Source organism: Musca vetustissima, unplaced genomic scaffold (assembly GCF_032173495.1).
Source record: "Musca vetustissima isolate MV318-11 ecotype Yass unplaced genomic scaffold, APGP_CSIRO_Mvet_v1 utg266300, whole genome shotgun sequence".
Classification (NCBI taxonomy): domain Eukaryota; kingdom Metazoa; phylum Arthropoda; class Insecta; order Diptera; family Muscidae; genus Musca; species Musca vetustissima.
In genome coordinates, this window is record NW_026879876.1 from 7,641 (window position 1) to 28,766 (window position 21,126).

Consider the following 21,126-nt stretch of genomic DNA (forward strand, 5'->3'; position numbering starts at 1 on the left):
GAGATATGACGATCGGTATATAAAAGGTGGGTCTAGGTCCAATCTTTCGCGGCGTTACAAACTCTTGGGGCTGCACAAAGTTATAATACCCTGACAACATAGTTGTGTAGGGTATAAAAATCAACACCTAGCCTTAAAATTTTTTGAAATTAAATTTTTTTTAAAAATCTAACCCTAGGCTACCCAAGCCTTAAAAAATATTTTTAAATGTTCCTATTTTTTTATTTTTTCCCACTGTAGGTGTACGATTAAATCGGAACAAACCACTCTTGGCTACAATAAATCCTGTTAGCTGCTGTACAACAACATCAGGAAAAACAACAACAACAATGAATGGTGTATGAAACAATAGAGCACTGAACAAGAAAAAAGGACCCGTTAGAGTATCAAGTCACTGCAGAACCTGGACATTAATCAAGCGGATCCTGCACGCAACCTCCCTCCCTCTACTTCCGACATCCACAATGGCTTTCAAGCATAACAATGTCGTGACATTGCCATTAATCCTAATGGTACTGCTGCAGGTTGGCCAGCACCACCTAACCTCCGCTAATAGTATCCTGCGGACCATTCATGGTCAATCGCAACACCTCCACAATTGCAATAAAGAGAAGCTATTGGAGTTTCCCGATTTTAGTATTATCACTGAGTTGAGTGTTCATAATTGTTATGTCCCGTCGCTGGAGAATGCCTTCTTTATTCGATTCTCCTCGCTGACCCATTTGGAGATTGTCGACAGTCAATTATCCGAGCTGGAGGATTATGCCCTGCATGGCCTAAGGCAATTACGTTCCCTGTCATTGGCTCACAATAATATCACCGAGGTCAAATCATGGTCCAATGAGCAGATGACAGCTCTGACCAGCTTGGATCTCAAGCGGAACTCCATACGGGCCCTAACCTTGAAGAGCTTCTATCGTTACCCGAATCTCCAACGCCTACATTTGGCTGGCAATCTTTTAGATGACATCGATGATGGTATCTTCAGATGGATGCCTCATTTGAAATATCTGAATTTGGGTCGGAATCGTTTGATCACGCTGGATAATCGTAACTTTCATGGGATGCACCGATTGTCGTATTTAGCTTTGCATTTTAATGAAATTCGGGAAATTGAGGCAGCATCCTTTGATACGAACTCGCATTTGAGAACCTTGAGACTGGAGGGGAACTACTTAAGGGATTTGGATTTTTTGAAGGTCAAGAGCATGACGAGATTGCAGCATTTGAATTTATCCTATAATCTGCTGGATAGTTTGGATGGTGGTGCTTTTTCGAAGGATTTTGAATTGGTTACCTTGGATTTATCTCACAATCAATTGGAGGAGATCACACAGGATGTCTTTGAGGGTCTGGAGGCATTGGAGGTTAGTGAGCATTTGAAAAAAATATCTAAAAAATCCTCACCATTTAGGAACCCCTAAACCCACAACTCTTTTGGGACCCTTAAAAATTATTTAAAAAATCCCCACCTCTTCTGGGACTCCTAAAAAAATTATTTAAAAAATCCACGCCTTGTATGGACCCCTAGAAATTATTTTAGAAATCACCACCGCTTTGTGGTCCTTGAATTTCAAAAATCAGAGCTCCTTCAAAATTAATCCGTAATTCTTTTCTCCTCATTCCAGCGCCTAAACATAAGCAACAACCTGTTGGAAAATCTCCCATCCCAAATTTTTGAAGATCTCAACAGCCTAGAATATTTGGAACTGAGCCACAATAAAATCTCCCAGCTCTCACCGGATGTCTTCAACACCACACGCCAGTTACAATATCTGGATCTGTCCTATAACTTATTGAACGACATAAATGCCAGTATCTTCAATGGCCTGTCATATCTTCACGATCTGGACCTCTCCCACAATCAATTATCCCGTGATGAATTTATCGAAATGTTGGCGGACATTCCGCTCCATAATGAGTTACAGCTGAATCTGACCGGTAATCATTTCCGTTTGCTGAATATTACGGCTCTAATGAACTTCGGATATGTTGAGTTGGCCGATAATTGGTGGAGCTGCAAATGGTTGGTCCAGGAAATGTTACGCATGCCGAAAAGTATAAATTTCGGTCAGACATATGCTGTACATACGGAATGGAGCCTGGCGCTGCTGGAGACCAACGGTATTGATTGTTATGATGAGGATAAGCGGAGGAGTATAATTATTTTGGATACATCGAAGCTGTGGGAGAAGCGAATGGAAATTATAAGAAGTGAGGTAAGGCTACTTTTATAAGATCTGAAGGTATTCAGGATGTTGGAAGAAGAACGTGTTAATGGTCAATACAGCTACAGATGGCCTTTTAGCGGGTCTTCTGTTTTTAGTGAACCTCTTAAAGTGATCTTCTATGTATAGAGAACCATTTTAGAGGGACTTCTGGGATAGAGAACCATTTTAGGACCCCTATAGAAGGTCTTATTGAGGATTGAGGATCATTCAGAGAGACTTCTTTTAGGAATAGAGGACCCCTAAAAGGGTCTTTCAACTATAGAGAACCTGATGAAGGTCTTGTAGGTCTAAAGTATCTCTTTGGACGGTATAGATGACCTCTTTAAGGGTCTTGTAGGTATATAGGTAAAGCGAACCCCTTAGGGGGTCTTCTAAGTATGGAGGACCTTTCAGAGTTATATGTATAGATGGCCCCTTTAGATGGTCTTCTTGGTATGAAGGACCCCTTTAGAGAACATTCTAGGTATATGGGATCCCTTTGGAGGGTCTTCTAGTTATATCGAATTCCTTTAGATGGTCTTCTAAGTATGGAGGACCGTTTTAGACGTATAGAGGGCCTTCTAGAGGGTCTAATAGGTAGATCGAACCCATTTAGGGGGGACTTCTAGGTATAGATGATCCCTTTAGAGAGTCTTCTAGGTATGGAGGACCCTTTTAGAGTGCCTTTTAAGTATGTAGGACCCCTATAGAGGATCTTCTAGGTATAGGGGACACCTTCATATGGTCTTCAAGGTATATCGAATCCCTTCTAACTTCTAACTATGGAGGACCCTTTTAGAGGATATTCTAGGTATAGAGGGCCCCTTTAGAAGGTCTAATAGGTAGAGCCAACCCCTTTAGATGATCTTCTAGATATGAAGGACCTTCTAGGTATAAAGGACGACTTCATATTGTATTTTAGATATAGCGAATCTCTTTAGTGGGGCTTCTAAGCATGGAGAACCCCTTTAGATGATATTCTAGGTGTAGAGGACACATTTAGATCGTCCTCTAGGTATACCGAATTCCTTTAGAGGGTCTTCTAAGTATGGAGAACCCCTTTAGAGGGTATTTTAAGTATGAAGGAACAATATAGAGGAACTTAAAGGTATAGAGGAAACTTTTGGAAGGACTTCTAGTTATATCGAATTCTTCTTGAGGGTCTTCTAAGTATGGAGAACCTCTTTAGAAAATATTCTAGGTACAGGGGAGACCTTTAGGTGGTCTTCTAGGTATAGCGAACCCCTTTAGAGGATATTCTAGGAATAGTGGCTCCCTTTAGAGGGTCATCTTGGTATGGCGGACCCCTTTAGAGGTTATTTTTAATGTGGATATTCTAGGTATAGAGGGCCATTTTAGAGGGTCTTCTAGGTATAGAGGACTCCTTTAGAGGATCTTGTAGGTATATAGGGCCACTTTAGAGGTTCTTCTAAGTATAGAGGATCCCTTTAGAGGATATTCTAGGTGTAGAGGACACCTTTAGATGGTCTTATAGGTATAGCGAACCCCCGTAGAGGGTCTTCTAGGTACGGATAACCTCTTCAGAGGATCTTTTCGTAGGAGGATCTCTTTCGATAATCTTCTAGCTATAGAGAACGCTTTTAGAGGGTATTTTAAGTAAAGACGATCACCTTATAAGGTCTTATAGGTACAGATTAGAGTATAATGTAGGCATAGATGACCTCTTCAAAGGTCTTTTCATTTTAGAGGACCACTTTAGAGTTGTTTCAGTCCTAGAAAACCCCTTAAGATGTACTCTAGATACAGAGGTCCTCTTTAAAAACCTCCTAAAGATTTTCAGGGTATTGAAATCACTTTATCCCACCTTTGTATCTATTTTCAGCACACCACCCCCTTCGAAACCCATCCCTCACCACCACCCCTATTCTGGCCTAAAATACGCATGGATAAATTCGATTCCCGTTCGGTAGTGATATGGATGCTTATTGCCATTGCCATAGCTTTTTCGGCCCTGAGAATAGCCCGAAAATTGGTTGATCGTCGTGAGAGACTTGCGAAACTTAAGAAAATGAAGGTAAGAAAATATTTCTTTGAGACTCCAAAACAATTCAAAATTTTTTCACTTTGTTGCAGGAAAAATTACAAAACAATCAACCCAGGCTAGCGACATTAGATGAAGCCGAAACAGATAGCTTAACGGATACCGATGGCAAAGTACCCGTCAAAGCCAATCACAAGCCATAAATTTAAAATGTCAATTTTTGTTTATAGAATATGAATTTTTAATTAAGTTAGGACTGAACGGAAATCTTATGTTATACATTGTTGTTGTATTTTTTGTTGTTGTTGTATATTTCTATTATATTGGCTAAGCTGTAAATACATTTCTGAAGCTATAAACAATAACAACCGGTAACAGAAAAAATAACAATGCAATAATTTGTAATTAAAACTGGATCTTGATATGTTTATTGATAAACCAGGTTCGTTTGTAGACCCTTGAAATCCATTGGCGCATGATCGTAAGCAAAGTCCAACAATCGTTGGTCAGTTTAGACAGAGCATTTGTAAAATTAAGAGGTAGCTCTTGTGGAGAAATATATTTTATCGGCAGGTAAGATAAAATAATTCTCAGGACCCTTGGTGTGGATCTGTTAAATATTTTTTCACGGTTTACCAAGATCACCATCCTGAAGAGGCGTGGATTTTTTAAATAATTTTTTGGGCATCCTGAAGAGGCGTGGATTTTTTTAAAATAATTTTTTAGGCATCCTGAAGAGGCGTGGATTATTTTAAATATTTTGTTAGACATCCTGAAGAGGCGTGGGTTTTTTTAAATAATTTTTTAGGCATCCTGAAGAGGCGTGGATTTTTTTAAATATTTTGTTAGACATCCTGAAGAGGCGTGGGTTTTTTTAAATAATTTTTTAGGCATCCTGAAGAGGCGTGGATTTTTTTAAATAATTTTTTAGGCATCCTGAAGAGGCGTGGATTTTTTTTAAATAATTTTTTAGGCATCCTGTAGAGGCGTGGATTTTTTTTAAATAATTTTTTAGGCATCCTGAAGAGGCGTGGATTTTTTTTAAATAATTTTTAAGGCATCCTGAAGAGGCGTGGATTTTTTTAAATAATTTTTTAGGCATCCTGTAGAGGCGTGGATTTTTTAAATAATTTTTTAGGCATCCTGAAGAGGCGTGGATTTTTTTAAATAATTTTTTAGGCATCCTGAAGAGGCGTGAATTTTTTTAAATAATTTTTTAGGCATCCTGAAGAGGCGTGGATTTTTTAAATATTTTTTTTAGGCATCCTGAAGAGGCGTGGATTTTTTAAATATTTTTTTTAGGCATCCTGAAGAGGCGTGGATTTTTTTAAATAATTTTTTAGGCATCCTAAAGAGGCGTGGATTTTTTTTAAATAATTTTTTAGGCATCCTGTAGAGGCGTGGATTTTTTTTAAATAATTTTTTAGGCATCCTGAAGAGGCGTGGATTTTTTTTAAATAATTTTTTAGGCATCCTGTAGAGGCGTGGATTTTTTTAAATAATTTTTTAGGCATCCTGAAGAGGCGTGGATTTTTTTAAATAATTTTTTAGGCATCCTGAAGAGGCGTGGATTTTTTTAAATATTTTTTTAGGCATCCTGAAGAGGCGTGGGTTTTTTTTAAATAATTTTTTAGGCATCCTGAAGAGGCGTGGGTTTTTTTTAAATAATTTTTTAGGCATCCTGAAGAGGCGTGGGTTTTTTTTAAATAATTTTTTAGGCATCCTGAAGAGGCGTGGGTTTTTTTAAATAATTTTTTAGGCATCCTGAAGAGGCGTGGGTTTTTTTTAAATAATTTTTTAGGCATCCTGAAGAGGCGTGGGTTTTTTTTAAATAATTTTTTAGGCATCCTGAAGAGGCGTGGATTTTTAAAAGAAACTTTTTCTGGTATTTTTAAGAATTATCTTTAAAGGCTTGCAGAAGTTCTCTAATATCCTCGAAGATGTCGAATCTTAAACCGGCCCTGAGTTCTACCACCTGTTCCTTACATGAGCCCGTCAAAATATTAGCCTCTGAGGAAAATCTCTTGCAAATTAAACCCCAAACAATACCTGAATTTTTCCATGCATGTTGTGAGCGATTCAGAGATCGTCCCGCCTTGGCTTATAAAGATGAAGGCGTTGAGGAGTGGACCACAATATCCTATGGAGAATATGAGAAGAATGTGGAACAGACAGCATTACTTCTACTACACTTGGGTGTCCAACCCCGAACCTCTGTAGGAATTTTGTCCTACAATTGTCCAGAATGGTTTTATGTCAACTTGGCTGTGACGCGAATAAATGCCGTATCGACGGGAATTTATACCACCAATTCAGCGGAGGCTGTTCACCATATTCTGGAGACCTCAGATGCCAGTGTGGTGGTGGTTGATGATAGCCAGCAATTGGAGAAAATTCGAGCGATACGTTCCAGTTTGCCTCAGCTGAAGGTGGTTGTTCAGCTACATGGACCCTTTGATTTCGGTGGGGAAGCTCAAACGGAGGGTTATTGGCGGTGGTCAGATTTATTTCAAATGCAATTTAGTCCATCTTTGAGGGAGGATCTTTATCGAAGAGAACGTCAAGTGATGGCAAATGAGTGTGCCCTGATTATATTTACGGTAGGTTCTCGCCCTTAGGAGTAAATATATATTCTTTCAGAAAAAATATTTTTTTTTTTAACTTCCAGTCCGGTACCGTAGGCATGCCCAAAGGCTGTATGATCTCCCATGATGCCATTGTATATTTAACCCAGGCCATTAATCACAGGTTTGACTTCCTTAATAGAGGTCATGAACGTATCGTTAGCTACCTACCGCTAAATCATGTTGCAGGACAGTTGTATGCTACGTTTATGGCGATGGATAATGGAACATTGACATATTTTGCCGATCGGAATGCTTTGAAAGGTACTTTGGTCAAGAATTTTATTGCAGTCCAGCCGACGATGCTGTTTGGAGTTCCAAGGGTTTTTGAGAAAATCCACGAACAACTTTTGAAATTGGAAGAGAGATCCAATTGCTTCAGGAGGATGATATTGCAGAACGCAAGGGCAGCTATGCTGGAATATCATGTGCAAAGGATAAAGGGGTAAGAGACGTGGATTTTTTAATAATTTTTTTCAGGGGTCGATAAGAGGCGGGGATTTTTTAAATCGTGGATTTTTAAAACAATTTCTTCAAGGGTCCATAAGAGGCGTGGATTTTTTAAATAATGTTTTTCAGGGTCTGCAGGAATCGTGAATTTTTTAAATAATGTTTTCAGGGCTCTACAAGAGGCGTGGATTTTTAAAATAATTTTTTCAGGGCTCTACAAGAGGCGTGGATTTTTTAAATAATTTTTTCAGGGCTCTACAAGAGGCGTGGATTTTTTAAATAATTTTTTCAGGGCTCTGCAAGAGGCGTGGATTTTTTAAATAATTTTTTAGGGCTCTGCAAGAGGCGTGGATTTTTTTAAATAATTTTTTCAGGGCTCTGCAAGAGGCGTGGATTTTTTAAAGAATGTTTTCAGGGGTCTGCAAGAGGCGTGGATTTTTTAAAGAATGTTTTCAGGGGTCTGCAAGAGGCGTGGATTTTTTAAAGAATGTTTTCAGGGGTCTTCAGGAGGCGTGGATTTTTTAAAGAATGTTTTCAGGGGTCTGCAAGAGGCGTGGATTTTTTAAAGAATGTTTTCAGGGGTCTGCAAGAGGCGTGGATTTTTTAAAGAATGTTTTCAGGGGTCTGCAAGAGGCGTGGATTTTTTAAAGAATGTTTTCAGGGGTCTGCAAGAGGCGTGGATTTTTTAATTAAAGTTTTCAGGGGTCTGCAAGAGGCGTGGATTTTTTAAATAAAGTTTTCAGGGGTCCGCAAGAGGCGTGGATTTTTTAAAGTATATTTTCAGGGGTCCGCAAGAGGCGTGGATTTTTTAAAGTATATTTTCAGGGGTCTGCAAGAGGCGTGGATTTTTTAAAGAATATTTTCAGGGGTCTGCAAGAGGCGTGGATTTTTTAAATAATGTTTTTCAGGGGTCTACAAGAGGCGTGGATTTTTTAAATAATGTTTTTCAGGGGTCTACAAGAGGCGTGGATTTTTTAAATAAAGTTTTCAGGGGTCTGCAAGAGGCGTGGATTTTTTAAATAAAGTTTTCAGGGGTCTGCAAGAGGCGTGGATTTTTTAAATAAAGTTTTCAGGGGTCTGCAAGAGGCGTGGATTTTTTAAAGAATGTTTTCAGGGGTCTGCAGGAGGCGTGGATTTTTTAAAGAATGTTTTCAGGGGTCTGCAAGAGGCGTGGATTTTTTAATTAAAGTTTTCAGGGGTCTGCAAGAGGCGTGGATTTTTTAAAGAATTCTAACAAAGGACATCCTCAGCAAGAGGCGTGGATTTTTTAAAGAATTCTAACAAAGGACATCCTCAGCAAGAGGCGTGGATTTTTTAAAGAATTTTAACAAAGGACATCCTCAGCAAGAGGCGTGGATTTTTTAAATAATTTTTTCAGGGGTCTACAAGAGGCGTGGATTTTTTAAATAATGTTTTTCAGGGGTCTGCAAGAGGCGTGGATTTTTTAAATAATGTTTTTCAGGGGTCTGCAAGAGGCGTGGATTTTTTTAAATAATGTTTTCTGGGGTCTGCAAGAGGCGTGGATTTTTTTTAATAATGTTTTCAGGGGTCTGCAAGAGGCGTGGATTTTTTAAAGAATATTTTTGAAAAGGTGGGTCTTCTTCCAGGTCTGCAAGAGGCGTGGATTTTTTAAATAAAGTTTTCAGGGGTCTGCAAGAGGCGTGGATTTTTTAAATAAAGTTTTCAGGGGTCTGCAAGAGGCGTGGATTTTTTAAATAATGTTTTTCAGGGGTCTGCAAGAGGCGTGGATTTTTTAAATAATGTTTTTCAGGGGTCTGCAAGAGGCGTGGATTTTTTAAATAATGTTTTTCAGGGGTCTGCAAGAGGCGTGGATTTTTTAAATAATGTTATTCAGGGGTCTGCAAGAGGCGTGGATTTTTTAAATAATGTTTTTCTGGGGTCTGCAAGAGGCATGGATTTTTTAAATAATGTTTTTCAGGGGTCTGCAAGAGGCGTGGATTTTTTAAATAATGTTTTTCTGGGGTCTGCAAGAGGCATGGATTTTTTAAGTAATGTTTTTCAGGGGTCTGCAAGAGGCGTGGATTTTTTAAATAATGTTTTTCTCGATTTTCAGAAAACCCACTTCCTTTGTAAAATATTGGCTGGCCTCCATGGTGATCAATCGCATTAAGAATGCCTTGGGTTTGTCGTTTGTAAAAGATGCTGTCATTGGCGGAGCACCAAGTTCCGATGAGCTGAAATCCTTTTTTATGGCATGTCGGAGTTAAGTGGTGCCGTGATTTTGAATTTTTCAAAGGCCCTTAATGGTGGCACCGGTATACCTGTTGAGGGTGTGGAGATAAAAATTAAAGATCCCAAGGGGAGTCGGGGTGAAGGAGAGGTAAGAATCGGGAGTGATATTAAAATAAAAAATGTAAGAAATTATGAAATTCTTTTTCAGATCCTTATGCGTGGTCGCACAAATTTCACGGGCTATTTAAAGGATCCCCTAAGGACCAAGGAGGCGGTAACCGAAGATGGTTTGATTTTGAGCGGTGATATTGGCTATTTAGACGCCCGGAGAAATTTATTTATTAGCGGTCGCATAAAGGAACTCATTGTTACGGCGGGTGGTGAAAATATACCACCGGTATACATTGAGGATCGGATTAAAAAGGAATTGCCGTGCTTGAGTAATGTTATGGCCATTGGAGATCGTAGGAAATATTTGACGGCATTGTTGACGTTTAAGGTATGGGGTGTATCGGCGCTGAAAATATAATTTAAAATTTTCTTATCGTCACAGACTGACATGGATCCCAATACTGGATATCCACAGGATACTCTCTTGCCAGAAAGCAAAGAATGGTTAGCCACATTGGGGTTACATTATACCCATCTATCGGAAATGTTACACATGGCAATGCCGGGAAATCTTCTAAACTTCGATCCCTCCCGTGTTGAGGTACAGCTTGATGAAAAATTAGAAAAGGCATTGAAGTCAGGTATTGAACGTTATAATCGCCAGGCCATATCGAATGCCCAGAAAATTCAATATTTTACCGTGTTGCCACATGATTTCTCCATACCCACCGGGGAATTGGGTAAGTGAAGGGGTGAAGGCATGTTGGGAATAAAATATAGCTTCTCTTTTATAGGGCCAACTTTGAAAATACGCCGCAATGTGGTGCACAATAAATATGCCAAGGTCATTGACAGAATGTACTGCAGATGAAAATGTGTCACAATTTTATAGCAGATCAACAATTCTAAAAATAAAAATAATTTAAAGTATAATTCTAATAAAATATAAGTAGGAGCTGGTTAAAAAATAAAAGAACTTAAAAAATCCACGCCTCTTGGGGTTGCCTAAAAAAAATTATTTAAAAAATCCACGCCTCTTGGGGTTGCCTAAAAAAATTATTTAAAAAATCCACGCCTCTTGGGGTTGCCTAAAAAAATTATTTAAAAAATCCACGCCTCTTGGGGTTGCCTAAAAAAATTATTTAAAAAATCCACGCCTCTTGGGGTTGCCTAAAAAAATTATTTAAAAAATCCACGCCTCTTGGGGTTGCCTAAAAAAATTATTTAAAAAATCCACGCCTCTTGGGTGGAACCTTGACAAAAAAAAATTATTTAAAAAATCCACGCCTCTTGGGGTTGCCTAAAAAAATTATTTAAAAAATCCACGCCTCTTGGGGTTGCCTAAAAAATTATTTAAAAAATCCACGCCTCTTGGGGTTGCCTAAAAAAATTATTTAAAAAATCCACGCCTCTTGGGGTTGCCTAAAAAAATTATTTAAAAAATCCACGCCTCTTGGGGTTGCCTAAAAAAATTATTTAAAAAAAATCCACGCCTCTTGGGGTTGCCTAAAAAAATTATTTAAAAAATCCACGCCTCTTGGGGTTGCCTAAAAAAATTATTTAAAAAATCCACGCCTCTTGGGGTTGCCTAAAAAAATTATTTAAAAAATCCACGCCTCTTGGGGTTGCCTAAAAAAATTATTTAAAAAATCCATTGCCTAAAAAAATTATTTAAAAAAAACGCCTCTTGGGGTTGCCTAAAAAAATTATTTAAAAAATCCACGCCTCTTGGGGTTGCCTAAAAAAATTATTTAAAAAATCCACGCCTCTTGGGGTTGCCTAAAAAAATTATTTAAAAAATTCACGCCTCTTGGGGTTGCCTAAAAAAAATTATTTAAAAAATCCACGCCTCTTGGGGTTGCCTAAAAAAATTATTTAAAAAAATCTACGCCTCTGGGTGTTGCCTAAAAAAAATATTTAAAAAAAAATCCACGCCTCTTGGGGTTGCCTAAAAAAATTTATTTAAAAAATCCACGCCTCTTGGGTTGCCTAAAATAATTATTTAAAAAAATACCATTCCATGATTAATAATTGCTCGTGTATTTTTTCCAAATATATTTTTTTTTACTGACCTAAAAATGTATTGCACTTCGTGGTGATAAGGGGTACATAATTCAAGGGTCATTGTTTTATTCATGACGGATCGCAGCTTCTTTGTTTTGCGGCATGTAATCACCATGATTGCTGTTGGAAAATGAAGCCATGACTTTCAGTTATTAACCGCATCGCATTGAGATGGCATCGCTTAAACCGGCCACAAATTATACCTCTTGCTCCTTGCATGAGCCTGTCAAAATATTAGCCTCTGAGGAAAGTCTATCCGATATTTCGATTCAAACTATACCGGAATTTTTCCATCAATGTTGTGAAAGATTTAGAGATTATCCCGCCCTGGCCTACAAGGATAAATTAGAGCAGTGGGCTACCGTAAGCTATGAAGAATATGAGCGGAATGTTGAACGGGCAGCATTGGCATTACTTTATTTGGGTGTGGAACCTCGTACGTCGGTGGGAATTTTATCCTTCAATTGTCCGGAATGGTTTTATGTAAATTTGGCAGCGGTACGAATAAATGCCGTATCGGCTGGAATTTATACTACCAATTCGGCAGAGGCCGTTTTTCATATACTCGAGACCTCAGATGCCAGTGTGGTGGTCGTGGATGATACGAAACAATTGCAGAAAATTCGTTCGATACGTGCTAGTTTGCCTCAGCTGAAGGCAGTTGTTCAGCTACATGGGCCCTATGACTTCGATAAGGAACAACAGGAGGAGGGCTATTATCGTTGGTCGGATCTGTGGGAAATGGAGTTTAGTACTTCATTGCGGGAGGAATTGCTGGAGAGGGAAAGGGAAGTGGCCGCAAATGATTGTGCTCTACTTATATTTACGGTAGGTTGGAACAAGGGCTCATGAAAAAATATTTTCTAAAAAATATTTTTTGAAAAATTCCGAACTCCGAATTCAATCAAAATATATTTTAAAAAGTTCAAACACTTTTCGGAACCTTAAAAAATATTTTTAAACATCCATAACTTATGTCGGAAATGTTTTTATTAATTTCAGTCCGGCACCGTGGGCATGCCCAAGGGCTGTATGATCTCGCACGATGGTATATTGTATTGTGCCAAGACCATTAATCGTTGTCTGCCCTATCTGCAGCAGGGTGGTGAAAAAATTATTTCCTATTTACCGCTCAATCATATGGCCGCTCAATTGTTTGATATGTTTATGGGTATGGAATTTGGGGCGGTAACATATTTTGCTGACCGCAATGCACTGAAGGGTACCCTGGGGAGAACCTTGCAAGAAGTTCAGCCGACAGTAATGTTTGGTGTTCCACGGATCTTTGAAAAAATGCAGGAGCAGCTAATGCTATTGGAAGCCAATTCGGGATGCCTGAAGAGGTGTTTGCTGCAAAGGGCCAGGAACTATATGCAGCAATATCATCTAAATCGGCTTGAGGGGTAAGCGAAAAAAAAAAAATTATTTAAAAAATCCCAACCTCTTCGGGCCCCTAAAAAATTATTAAAAAAATCCCCACCTCTTCGGGGTCGCTAAAAAATAATTTAAAAATTCCCACCTCTTCGGGATCCCTAAAAAATAATTTTAAAAATCCTTACCTCTTCGGGGTCCATAAAAAAATAATTTTAAAAATCCCCACCTCTTCGGGGTCCCTAAAAAATATTTTTTTAAAAAATCCACTCCTTTTCAGAAAACCCAATTCCTGTATGAAGTACTGGCTGGCCTCTAAACTGACCAATCGCATTAAGCATGCCATTGGTTTGGGATCCATCAAGGATTGTATCATTGGCGGAGCACCGGTCACCGAAGAACTGAAATTGTTTTTCCTAAGTTTGGATTTACCCTTGACCGATGTTTTCGGTATGTCCGAGACCAGTGGTGGTATTATTTTCAACTTTGAGAAGACCAATCTGCTGGCCACCGGAAAACCCGTTGAGGGAGTGGAAATTAAAATAAAGGATCCCACGGGGGAAAAGAATGAAGGGGAGGTAAATTTGAGGGATTTAGAAAAATGTTTTTAATAAAATACAAATCTTTTTAAATAGCTTCTGGTAAGGGGCCGCACCAACTTCATGGGCTACCTAAAGGAGCCGGAGAAGACCAAGGACACGGTAACCGATGACTGTTGGATTTTGACTGGAGATGTGGCCTATTTGGATACCGAGGGTAATGTCTATGTAAGTGGCCGTATCAAGGAACTGATCATTACGGCCGGTGGTGAAAATATACCTCCCGTACACATTGAGTCTTTGATTAAAAAGGAATTGCCCTGTCTGAGTAATGTTATGGCCATAGGGGATCATAGGAAATATTTGACCGCCCTATTGACATTTAAGGTAAAGGGTTCAAAAATACCTTGAAACAAATTATTAAAAAACTTATTTTCCAGACTGACATCGATCCTCATACCGGTTATCCCATGGACACTCTGCTACCCGAAACCAAAGAATGGTTGGCCTCATTAGATCTCCATTATAATCATCTCTCGGAAATGTTACACATTGAATTGCCAGAAAATCTGCAAGACTTCGATCCAAATAGTGTGGAGGTACAACTTGATAATAAGGTACAGTTAGCCTTGGAAGCGGGCATCGAACGTTATAACCTGCAGGCCATATCGAATGCCCAGAAAATTCAATATTTTAGTGTGCTGCCACATGATTTTTCAATACCCACTGGGGAATTGGGTGAGTCACAATATTTTTTTATTACAAAAAATAAATAAAATAAAAAACATATATTTTTTAATTAATCTCTCCCCTTAGGTCCCACACTGAAAATTCGCCGCAACATTGTCCACACGAAATATGCCAAGGTCATTGACAAAATGTATCAAAAAAATTAAAAATGATAAGAAATCAAAATTGAAAAAAACACGATTTGAAAACAACAACAAATATTAATGTAAGCGTTTGGCATTTGGTTTCAATGGCCGAATAACGACAGCTGGGTTATCATTTGAAAAATATACACACATACATACATACATAATTTTTTTAATATTTTTGCAAAATAAATACGCAAATTAATAAAAATTATGTCAGCTAATTTTTATGATCATCTTAGGGGAGGTTATCGAATAGGGTAATATTAAATAAAAAAGAACTACAATAAAATTTAAAATAAAAAAATTATTTAAAAAACCCAAACCTTTTGAGGCGCTCGAAAAAAATTATTTAAAAAATATACGCCTCTTGTTGTCCTCGAAAAAAATTATTTAAAAAAAATCTACGCCTCTTGTGGTCCCCGAAAAAAATTATTTAAAAAATCCACGCTTCTTGTGGTCCTCGAAAAAAATATTTAAAAAATCCACGCCCCTTGTGGTCCTCGAAAAAAATATTTTTTTAAAAATCCACGCCTCTTGTGGTCCTCGAAAAAAATTATTTAAAAAATCCACGCCTATTGTGGTCCTCTAAAAAAAATTATTTAAAAAATCCACGCCTCTTGTGGTCCTCGAAAAAAATTATTTAAAAAATCCACGCTTGTTTACTTACTTAGCTGGCTTGTGACAGAACTTTCGTTCCATAAGCCAAACTTAAAAAAGATTTCCAGGCGCGTCGGTCTTTTGCGCAGTTTTCCAATTTGAAAGACCATATTCGGCATTGTTATCTTCCACGTGATCTTTCCATCTTATTCGTGGCCTTCCCCTTCTGCGTGAAATATCAGCTGGTTCGCTTTTATATGCCTTCTGGGCGGCATCTTAATCCATTCTCACAACATGACCTAGCCAAGGAAGTCGCAACAGCTCAATACGTTTAACAATGTCGATGTCCGAGAATAGCTGGTACAACTCATGGTTCATTCGACGGCGATATTCGTCGTCAACGCAGATCGGCCCATAGATCTTTTGTAGAATTTTGCTCTCAAACATTCCAAGAGCTGCCTCATCTGCTTGTGCAAGTACCCATGCTTCAGATCCATATAACAGCACGGTTAGTATCAGCGTCTTGTAGAGTGTGAGTTTGGTCTGGCGGGAGGTGGCCTTGCTCTTGAGTTGTTTGCTCAGACCATAGTACCATCTGTTGGCCAACACTATCCTTCTCTGAATTTTTAAAACTGATGTCATTCGTTTTATATATGGCGGTACCAAGGTATATAAAATCGTTGACTACTTCGAAGCTGTAGTTCTCAAGTTCTACAGTTGGTCCGAGTCTACTGGACGTCTTGCGCGTTGATACCATCAGCTTGGTGTTCTCGCCGTTTACAGCCAGACCCACTTTGGCAGACTCCTTCTCAATTTTTTCAAAGGTGGCTGTTACCGCTCGCAATGTTCGAGCCATTATATCGATGTCATTGGCGTAGGCGAGTAACATGTGTTGTTTGGTGTACACAGTGCCAGTTCTGTTCACCCCTGCGTCTCGTATGACCTTTTCCAGCAGGATGTTAAAAAGGTCACACGACAAACTGTCACCTTGTCTGAATCCTCGTTCGGTATTGAAGTTCTCCGATAGGTCCTTTCCGATATAAACTGCTGATTTTGTACCTGCTAAAGTTATCCTGCACAGACGTATTAATTTTGCAGGAATTCCGAACGAAGACATGCCTTCAAATGCCTCTGAACGGATAGGGCTGTCAAATTCGGCTTTATAGTCGACGAATAGGTGGTATATGTCGATGTGTTTTTCGTGGGTTTTCCCAGGATTTGGCGCAGAGTGAAAATCTGGTCAATGGTGGATTTGCCAGGTCTGAAGCCGCATTCGTATAGTCCAATAATATCATTGACGATTGGCTTCAATCGTTCACACAGTACACTGGATAGCACTTTATATGCGATGGGAAGGAGACTTATTCCTCTATAGTTGGCACATATCGTCTTGTCTCCTTTTTTGTGTACGGGACACAGAATGCTGAGGTTCCAATTATTGGGCATGTATTCTTCTAGCCAAATTGTACTAATCACTTGGTGCATGCTCCTGACCAGCATCTGACCACTAGTCTTGAATAGTTCGGCTTGTAACCCCTGCTGCCTTATTATTCTTCAGTCGATTGATTGCCATTCTGACCTCATCTAGGTTAGGTTGTATACACTGTATACAGTCACCTATTATTGGTTCTGGGGTATCCTCTTCACCGCTACTATTTGATACCAGAAGCTTCTCAAAATGCTCCTTCCAGATCCTAAGCACGCTGTCTGTATCTGTCACCAGGTTTGCTCCTTCCTCTCTACAGGAGGATGTGCATGCCTTCGGTTTGGTGTCTTACCCGTTGGTAGAATTTTCGGACTTCAGTCTGACTCCTGTACATCTCGCTTTGCTCACGCTCACGTTTTTTTGTTCGTTCTTCTTTTTTCTGAAAATACGTTTCTCCTCTCTCCTTTTTTCCGATAATTCTCCATCACATTACGTGTTGCTACTGTCTGCAGGGTTGCCCTATACGCTGCGTTTTTCACATCAGTAGCATTACGACACTCCTGATCGTACCACAGATTTCTTCATGGTGGTCTTTGGCAGAGATGGTCCGTCAGAAACAGTGACGTAAATGACATACATTTCCGACGTATAATACATACGTCAGAAACGTCGGAAACCCACCCAAAACCATTAGTTTTTTTGACAAAATAGTTATTTCCATTAAACAATTTAGAAATTACGTGTGCTTTAATCAAATCCATATAAAATTTCAATATTTTCTTCTCCAAAAAGTTTAGACTTTTTTATCAGTTCTAGTAAAGAATATTCAGATATATGTAAAAATAATGTATATTTATGAAAATAACTGTGTTTGATAATAATATTCAAATAAATGACGTTTACTACATTTATTACATTTTATACAGGTATATGACGTTTTCGACGTTTACACCTTTTTGACAGTCGAAAACCTAAAAATTCGTCGCAAGAACCATCCCTGGTCTTTGGTACCTAAGTGTTACTTTTGTTGCAGTTTTAGGTAGTGGACAATCCTTTGCCATTGTGCTTCTATACTATTATCGGGACAAGAAGTGCTTTCGTCAAGCATGTGGGTAAGTTGAGCGGAGTAGGCCTCTGCTACCTATTGTGCTTGCAGCTGTTGTGTTAGATCGCACCTTTGCTGCAACATTCAGACGAGTGCGAACCTTGGCTGCTACAAGGTAGTGGTCCGAATCGATATTCCCTCCTCGGATCGATCGAACGTCTAATACACTGGATGAATACGTTCCGTCTATCACAACATGATCAATTTGATTTCTCGTTGTTCGATCGGGAGAAATCCATGTGGTCTTGTGTATATCGAGATGCTTGTATCTGGTGCTGCTAACTACCATGTTTTTGGTGCCGCAAAATCAATCAACCTCATGCCGTTGCCTGATGTTTCTTCGTGGAGGTTTAATTTTACGAAAGTGGAGCCAAATATATTTTCCCTTCCGATTTTTGTATTAAAATCTCCTAGCAGAATTTTAATGTCATTGCCAGGGCAATGGTCATATGCTGTTTCTAGGCGCTCGTAAAATATGTCTTTGGTCTGTTCATCTTTATGTTCGGTCGTAGCATGGGCGCAAATGAGACTTATGTAGAAGAACGTCGCTTTTATACGGATTTTAGCAATTCCCTCATCTACAGGAGTGAATCTGGAGACGACGTCAATTATTCTATTGTTAACCATGAATCCGCAGCCAAATTCATGTCTCGTTTCATGGCAGTTATAATACAGGCTGTAATCATCTGATTTGTTTACGTCAGTCCTCATTTCCTGTAAGGCAATAATATCGTACTTCTTGAGTACATCCGCCCAAGCGAGAAATGTGCCTGTTCTGTACAACGTGCGCACATTCCAAGTGCAGATTCGCAGATCGTGGTCAACATTAGGGGGGTTTGGTTTTCTCTTTCTTTGCTTTTTCATAGTAGGAGGGGCTTTCCGAGAGAGGACAACTAACCCGACGCCTCAACCCATTTTTGTATAGTTCTTATGGATGAACTCGCGGCACATATTAACTACTATTTCATCGGGTGATGAAAATAGGTGGCACAGCGGGGTGGTCAGTGTCCACAATTGAGATGAAAGTTGGACCAAGATAAGCCTGCAATTCGCCATGTTAAAGCCAATCAGAGCCGTTGCTCAGACCAGAGCCGTTGCTCATCTCCTACGCCAGGTTGTCGAATAGGGAAATATTAAAAAAGAACTACAAAAAAGAAAAAATAAAAAAAAACCAGTAAGGAAAGTAGTAAAGTCGGACGGGGCCGACTATATGATACCCTTCACCACTTTGGATATACACAAAAGCTCCTCCAGAAGATAGAATAAATGTATCATCTTTGGGGTACATGAAATCGGACATTTGTATAAACTCAAAACAAAATTATGTATAAAAGCTATATGTAAATCTCGCTTTAAAAAAAGGATGACTTGAATATCTGGCTTTGCCGACTATATTATAAACTACAACATTAAACACGGAATAATTGGTTTCCTTTCTTTTATGAAAGTACTTAGCTCCACCGCCACGTCAAGGCTTATTCCTTGGAGGAGTAAAACAGTCGAATAATAAAACACTACTAAAGTAGCGGCCATTCAACATGTTTCAGTTGTTAATATAGCCATCATGTAATGATGGTGGAAATAACATATTTAATATATCTTCATTGTCTGACTAAATTTTTAACAGGTGTTAAGAATTGGAGACAAAAAAATGGAATAATTAGTTTCCCTTCTAGTTTGAAAGTACTTAGCTCCACCGCCACGTCAAGGCTTATTCCAAGGAGGAGTAAACAGTCGAATGATATAAAGCTACTACGCAGAATAGCTTATCCTTCGACATGTTTTGGTTTTATTTTTACTTGTAATATAATTGCAAGAAAAACAATCAATTCAAGCAAATAGGATTGTCTTAAAACTGTTAACATAAGTTAGCAATTTAAAACACTTTTGATATGTATTCATTTTGATATACAAATAATATATCAAATGTACAATTGCATTTTATTTCTTGCTAAAATCATGTATTATAAACTAAGAATTTGTTACAGGTTTATTTAATATGTGAATACATATCACGTCATGGCATTTACTTAACTAAAAATTAATACAATAAGAGAAAATATTACAATTCAATTGGATATGTTAACACATATCGTGTCATGGTAACTATGTACAGTTTCGTATGTTATAGCATTTATTATGCTATCGTCAATATTACTGAAACACCAATCAATTTGTGTTAAACCTTTCGTTGTTGGTGTATTCAGAATAGAAAGAAGGTTGTTATTGTTTAGGAGTATTTCAGTTTCCGATTTTGTTCGTTGTCGGCATATATTGAAATCTCCTAATATAACAACCTTTTGAGAGTTTGTATTTATGCAGTTCTCCAAAACATAGTGTAGTTCATGATGAAGAGAATGCACCCCATAATTACTGTTTCGATATAAGACCATTATGTGAATATCTCTAATTTGAAACACCAGGAATTCAAATGTTTTATTATGTACATGGACCTTTTTTTGGTATTTATACTGAGTAAATTCTGAGATTTCATTTTTCACAAAAACAATTAAGCCCCGTTTACATCTTCGACTGCTTTGGTCCGTTGAATCCAGTCTCATTCTTGGCAATACTGTGAACCCTGGAATTTCATAGTTTTCATTATGCAGCGTCCAAGTTTCAACAAAACATAGTACGTCAGCCTTTAACATTACCGAATCATTCCGAATGTCTTCAATATGAGCATGAAGGCTTTGAACATTATGGTATACAATTTTCAAAGCAGTAATCTCATGCATAAACTCGTAATGGGTTTTAAGACACTTGTTCGTTTGTAAGTTTGTCATTTCCAATTGTACATTATCATTTTCTTTAAATGGCTTTGGTGGTATAAATGAACCCAGCAGAAAAAGTCCAGCAGCAGTAGTCGCTCTACTACAAGCTACATATAGTGCTGATCTACTCATGCGAGACTTCAAGTGCACGGCAACTTTTTCATACGTAGCTCCTTGGCTCTTATGAATAGTTATGCCCTCTGCTGGTACAATTGGAAACTGCTTCCGATCTATATTAACCTGTTCATTACGTTTATATTGAAAGCTTTTTACGCAAACATCAATTGGTGTCCATAATGATTCACACGGATGTCTTTTTTTGGAACGGGCTAAAATTCCTGTATTTTCCTGAGGAAATTTCATCCAAAGAGTAGAAGGTTTTCTCGTTGTGCCGATGAAATCTATTTCCATTAGTTGACCAGTAGCTCCATTCACCAAACCATCACCTTAAATGTTTTCACAGATTCCAAGATTCTGTTCCTATTTTCATCTGTTAAACCCGTGGATTTCACAAAATCACATGCAGTCAGGAACAGCAGATAGAACCTCTTCTGTAGAAGCCATATTATTTAGAGAGCAAACGATCGATCTTCTCTTTGGCGCAACTTCGAAATAAATTTGTATTGGTTCCATATATTGTAGCGTATGGATCACTTCATCATTGAAAGGAGTCTCCAAATAAACGATATAGCCAAAATATTCAGAACTTTTGATATTTGCTTTAGTCTTGCATCTAAATAGGAAAACATTTTTGCCCCTACCATTGACACTTCGTCAATAAT

General features: G+C 38.4%; 3 protein-coding genes across 3 annotated transcripts; all 3 read left to right on the forward strand.

Annotated features, from left to right (window-relative positions):
- The first annotated feature begins 464 nt into the window (after positions 1 to 464).
- Positions 465 to 4,415, forward strand: LOC133325034 (leucine-rich repeat-containing protein 15-like). Its single transcript, XM_061533860.1, has 4 exons — positions 465 to 1,367; positions 1,629 to 2,219; positions 4,054 to 4,245; positions 4,305 to 4,415. The coding sequence occupies exons 1-4, from the start codon at positions 465 to 467 to the stop codon at positions 4,413 to 4,415; spliced, it is 1,797 nt and encodes a 598-aa protein (XP_061389844.1).
- Positions 4,416 to 6,152: 1,737 nt separating this feature from the next.
- LOC133325035 (long-chain-fatty-acid--CoA ligase heimdall-like) lies at positions 6,153 to 10,461 on the forward strand. Its single transcript, XM_061533861.1, has 7 exons — positions 6,153 to 6,812; positions 6,881 to 7,281; positions 9,361 to 9,499; positions 9,544 to 9,627; positions 9,688 to 9,978; positions 10,033 to 10,330; positions 10,385 to 10,461. Exons 1-7 carry the CDS (start codon positions 6,153 to 6,155, stop codon positions 10,459 to 10,461), a joined length of 1,950 nt encoding a protein of 649 aa, XP_061389845.1.
- A 1,364-nt stretch (positions 10,462 to 11,825) lies between these two features.
- Positions 11,826 to 14,468, forward strand: LOC133325036 (long-chain-fatty-acid--CoA ligase heimdall). The gene is made up of 6 exons (XM_061533862.1): positions 11,826 to 12,482; positions 12,657 to 13,057; positions 13,306 to 13,603; positions 13,661 to 13,951; positions 14,005 to 14,302; positions 14,381 to 14,468. The coding sequence occupies exons 1-6, from the start codon at positions 11,826 to 11,828 to the stop codon at positions 14,458 to 14,460; spliced, it is 2,025 nt and encodes a 674-aa protein (XP_061389846.1). The 3' UTR covers positions 14,461 to 14,468.
- Positions 14,469 to 21,126: the final 6,658 nt, after the last annotated feature.

Coding starts and splice junctions, on each gene's coding strand:
- LOC133325035 (XM_061533861.1), top strand. CDS start 6,153: ATGTCGAATCTTAAACCGGCCCTGAGTTCTACCACCTGTTCCTTACAT. Junction 7,282..9,360: donor CATGTGCAAAGGATAAAGGG/GTAAGAGACGTG, acceptor CTCGATTTTCAG/AAAACCCACTTCCTTTGTAA. Junction 9,979..10,032: donor CGGCATTGTTGACGTTTAAG/GTATGGGGTGTA, acceptor TTATCGTCACAG/ACTGACATGGATCCCAATAC.
- LOC133325036 (XM_061533862.1), top strand. CDS start 11,826: ATGGCATCGCTTAAACCGGCCACAAATTATACCTCTTGCTCCTTGCAT. Junction 12,483..12,656: donor GTGCTCTACTTATATTTACG/GTAGGTTGGAAC, acceptor TATTAATTTCAG/TCCGGCACCGTGGGCATGCC. Junction 13,058..13,305: donor CATCTAAATCGGCTTGAGGG/GTAAGCGAAAAA, acceptor ACTCCTTTTCAG/AAAACCCAATTCCTGTATGA.
- LOC133325034 (XM_061533860.1), top strand. CDS start 465: ATGGCTTTCAAGCATAACAATGTCGTGACATTGCCATTAATCCTAATG. Junction 1,368..1,628: donor AGGGTCTGGAGGCATTGGAG/GTTAGTGAGCAT, acceptor TCCTCATTCCAG/CGCCTAAACATAAGCAACAA. Junction 4,246..4,304: donor CGAAACTTAAGAAAATGAAG/GTAAGAAAATAT, acceptor ACTTTGTTGCAG/GAAAAATTACAAAACAATCA.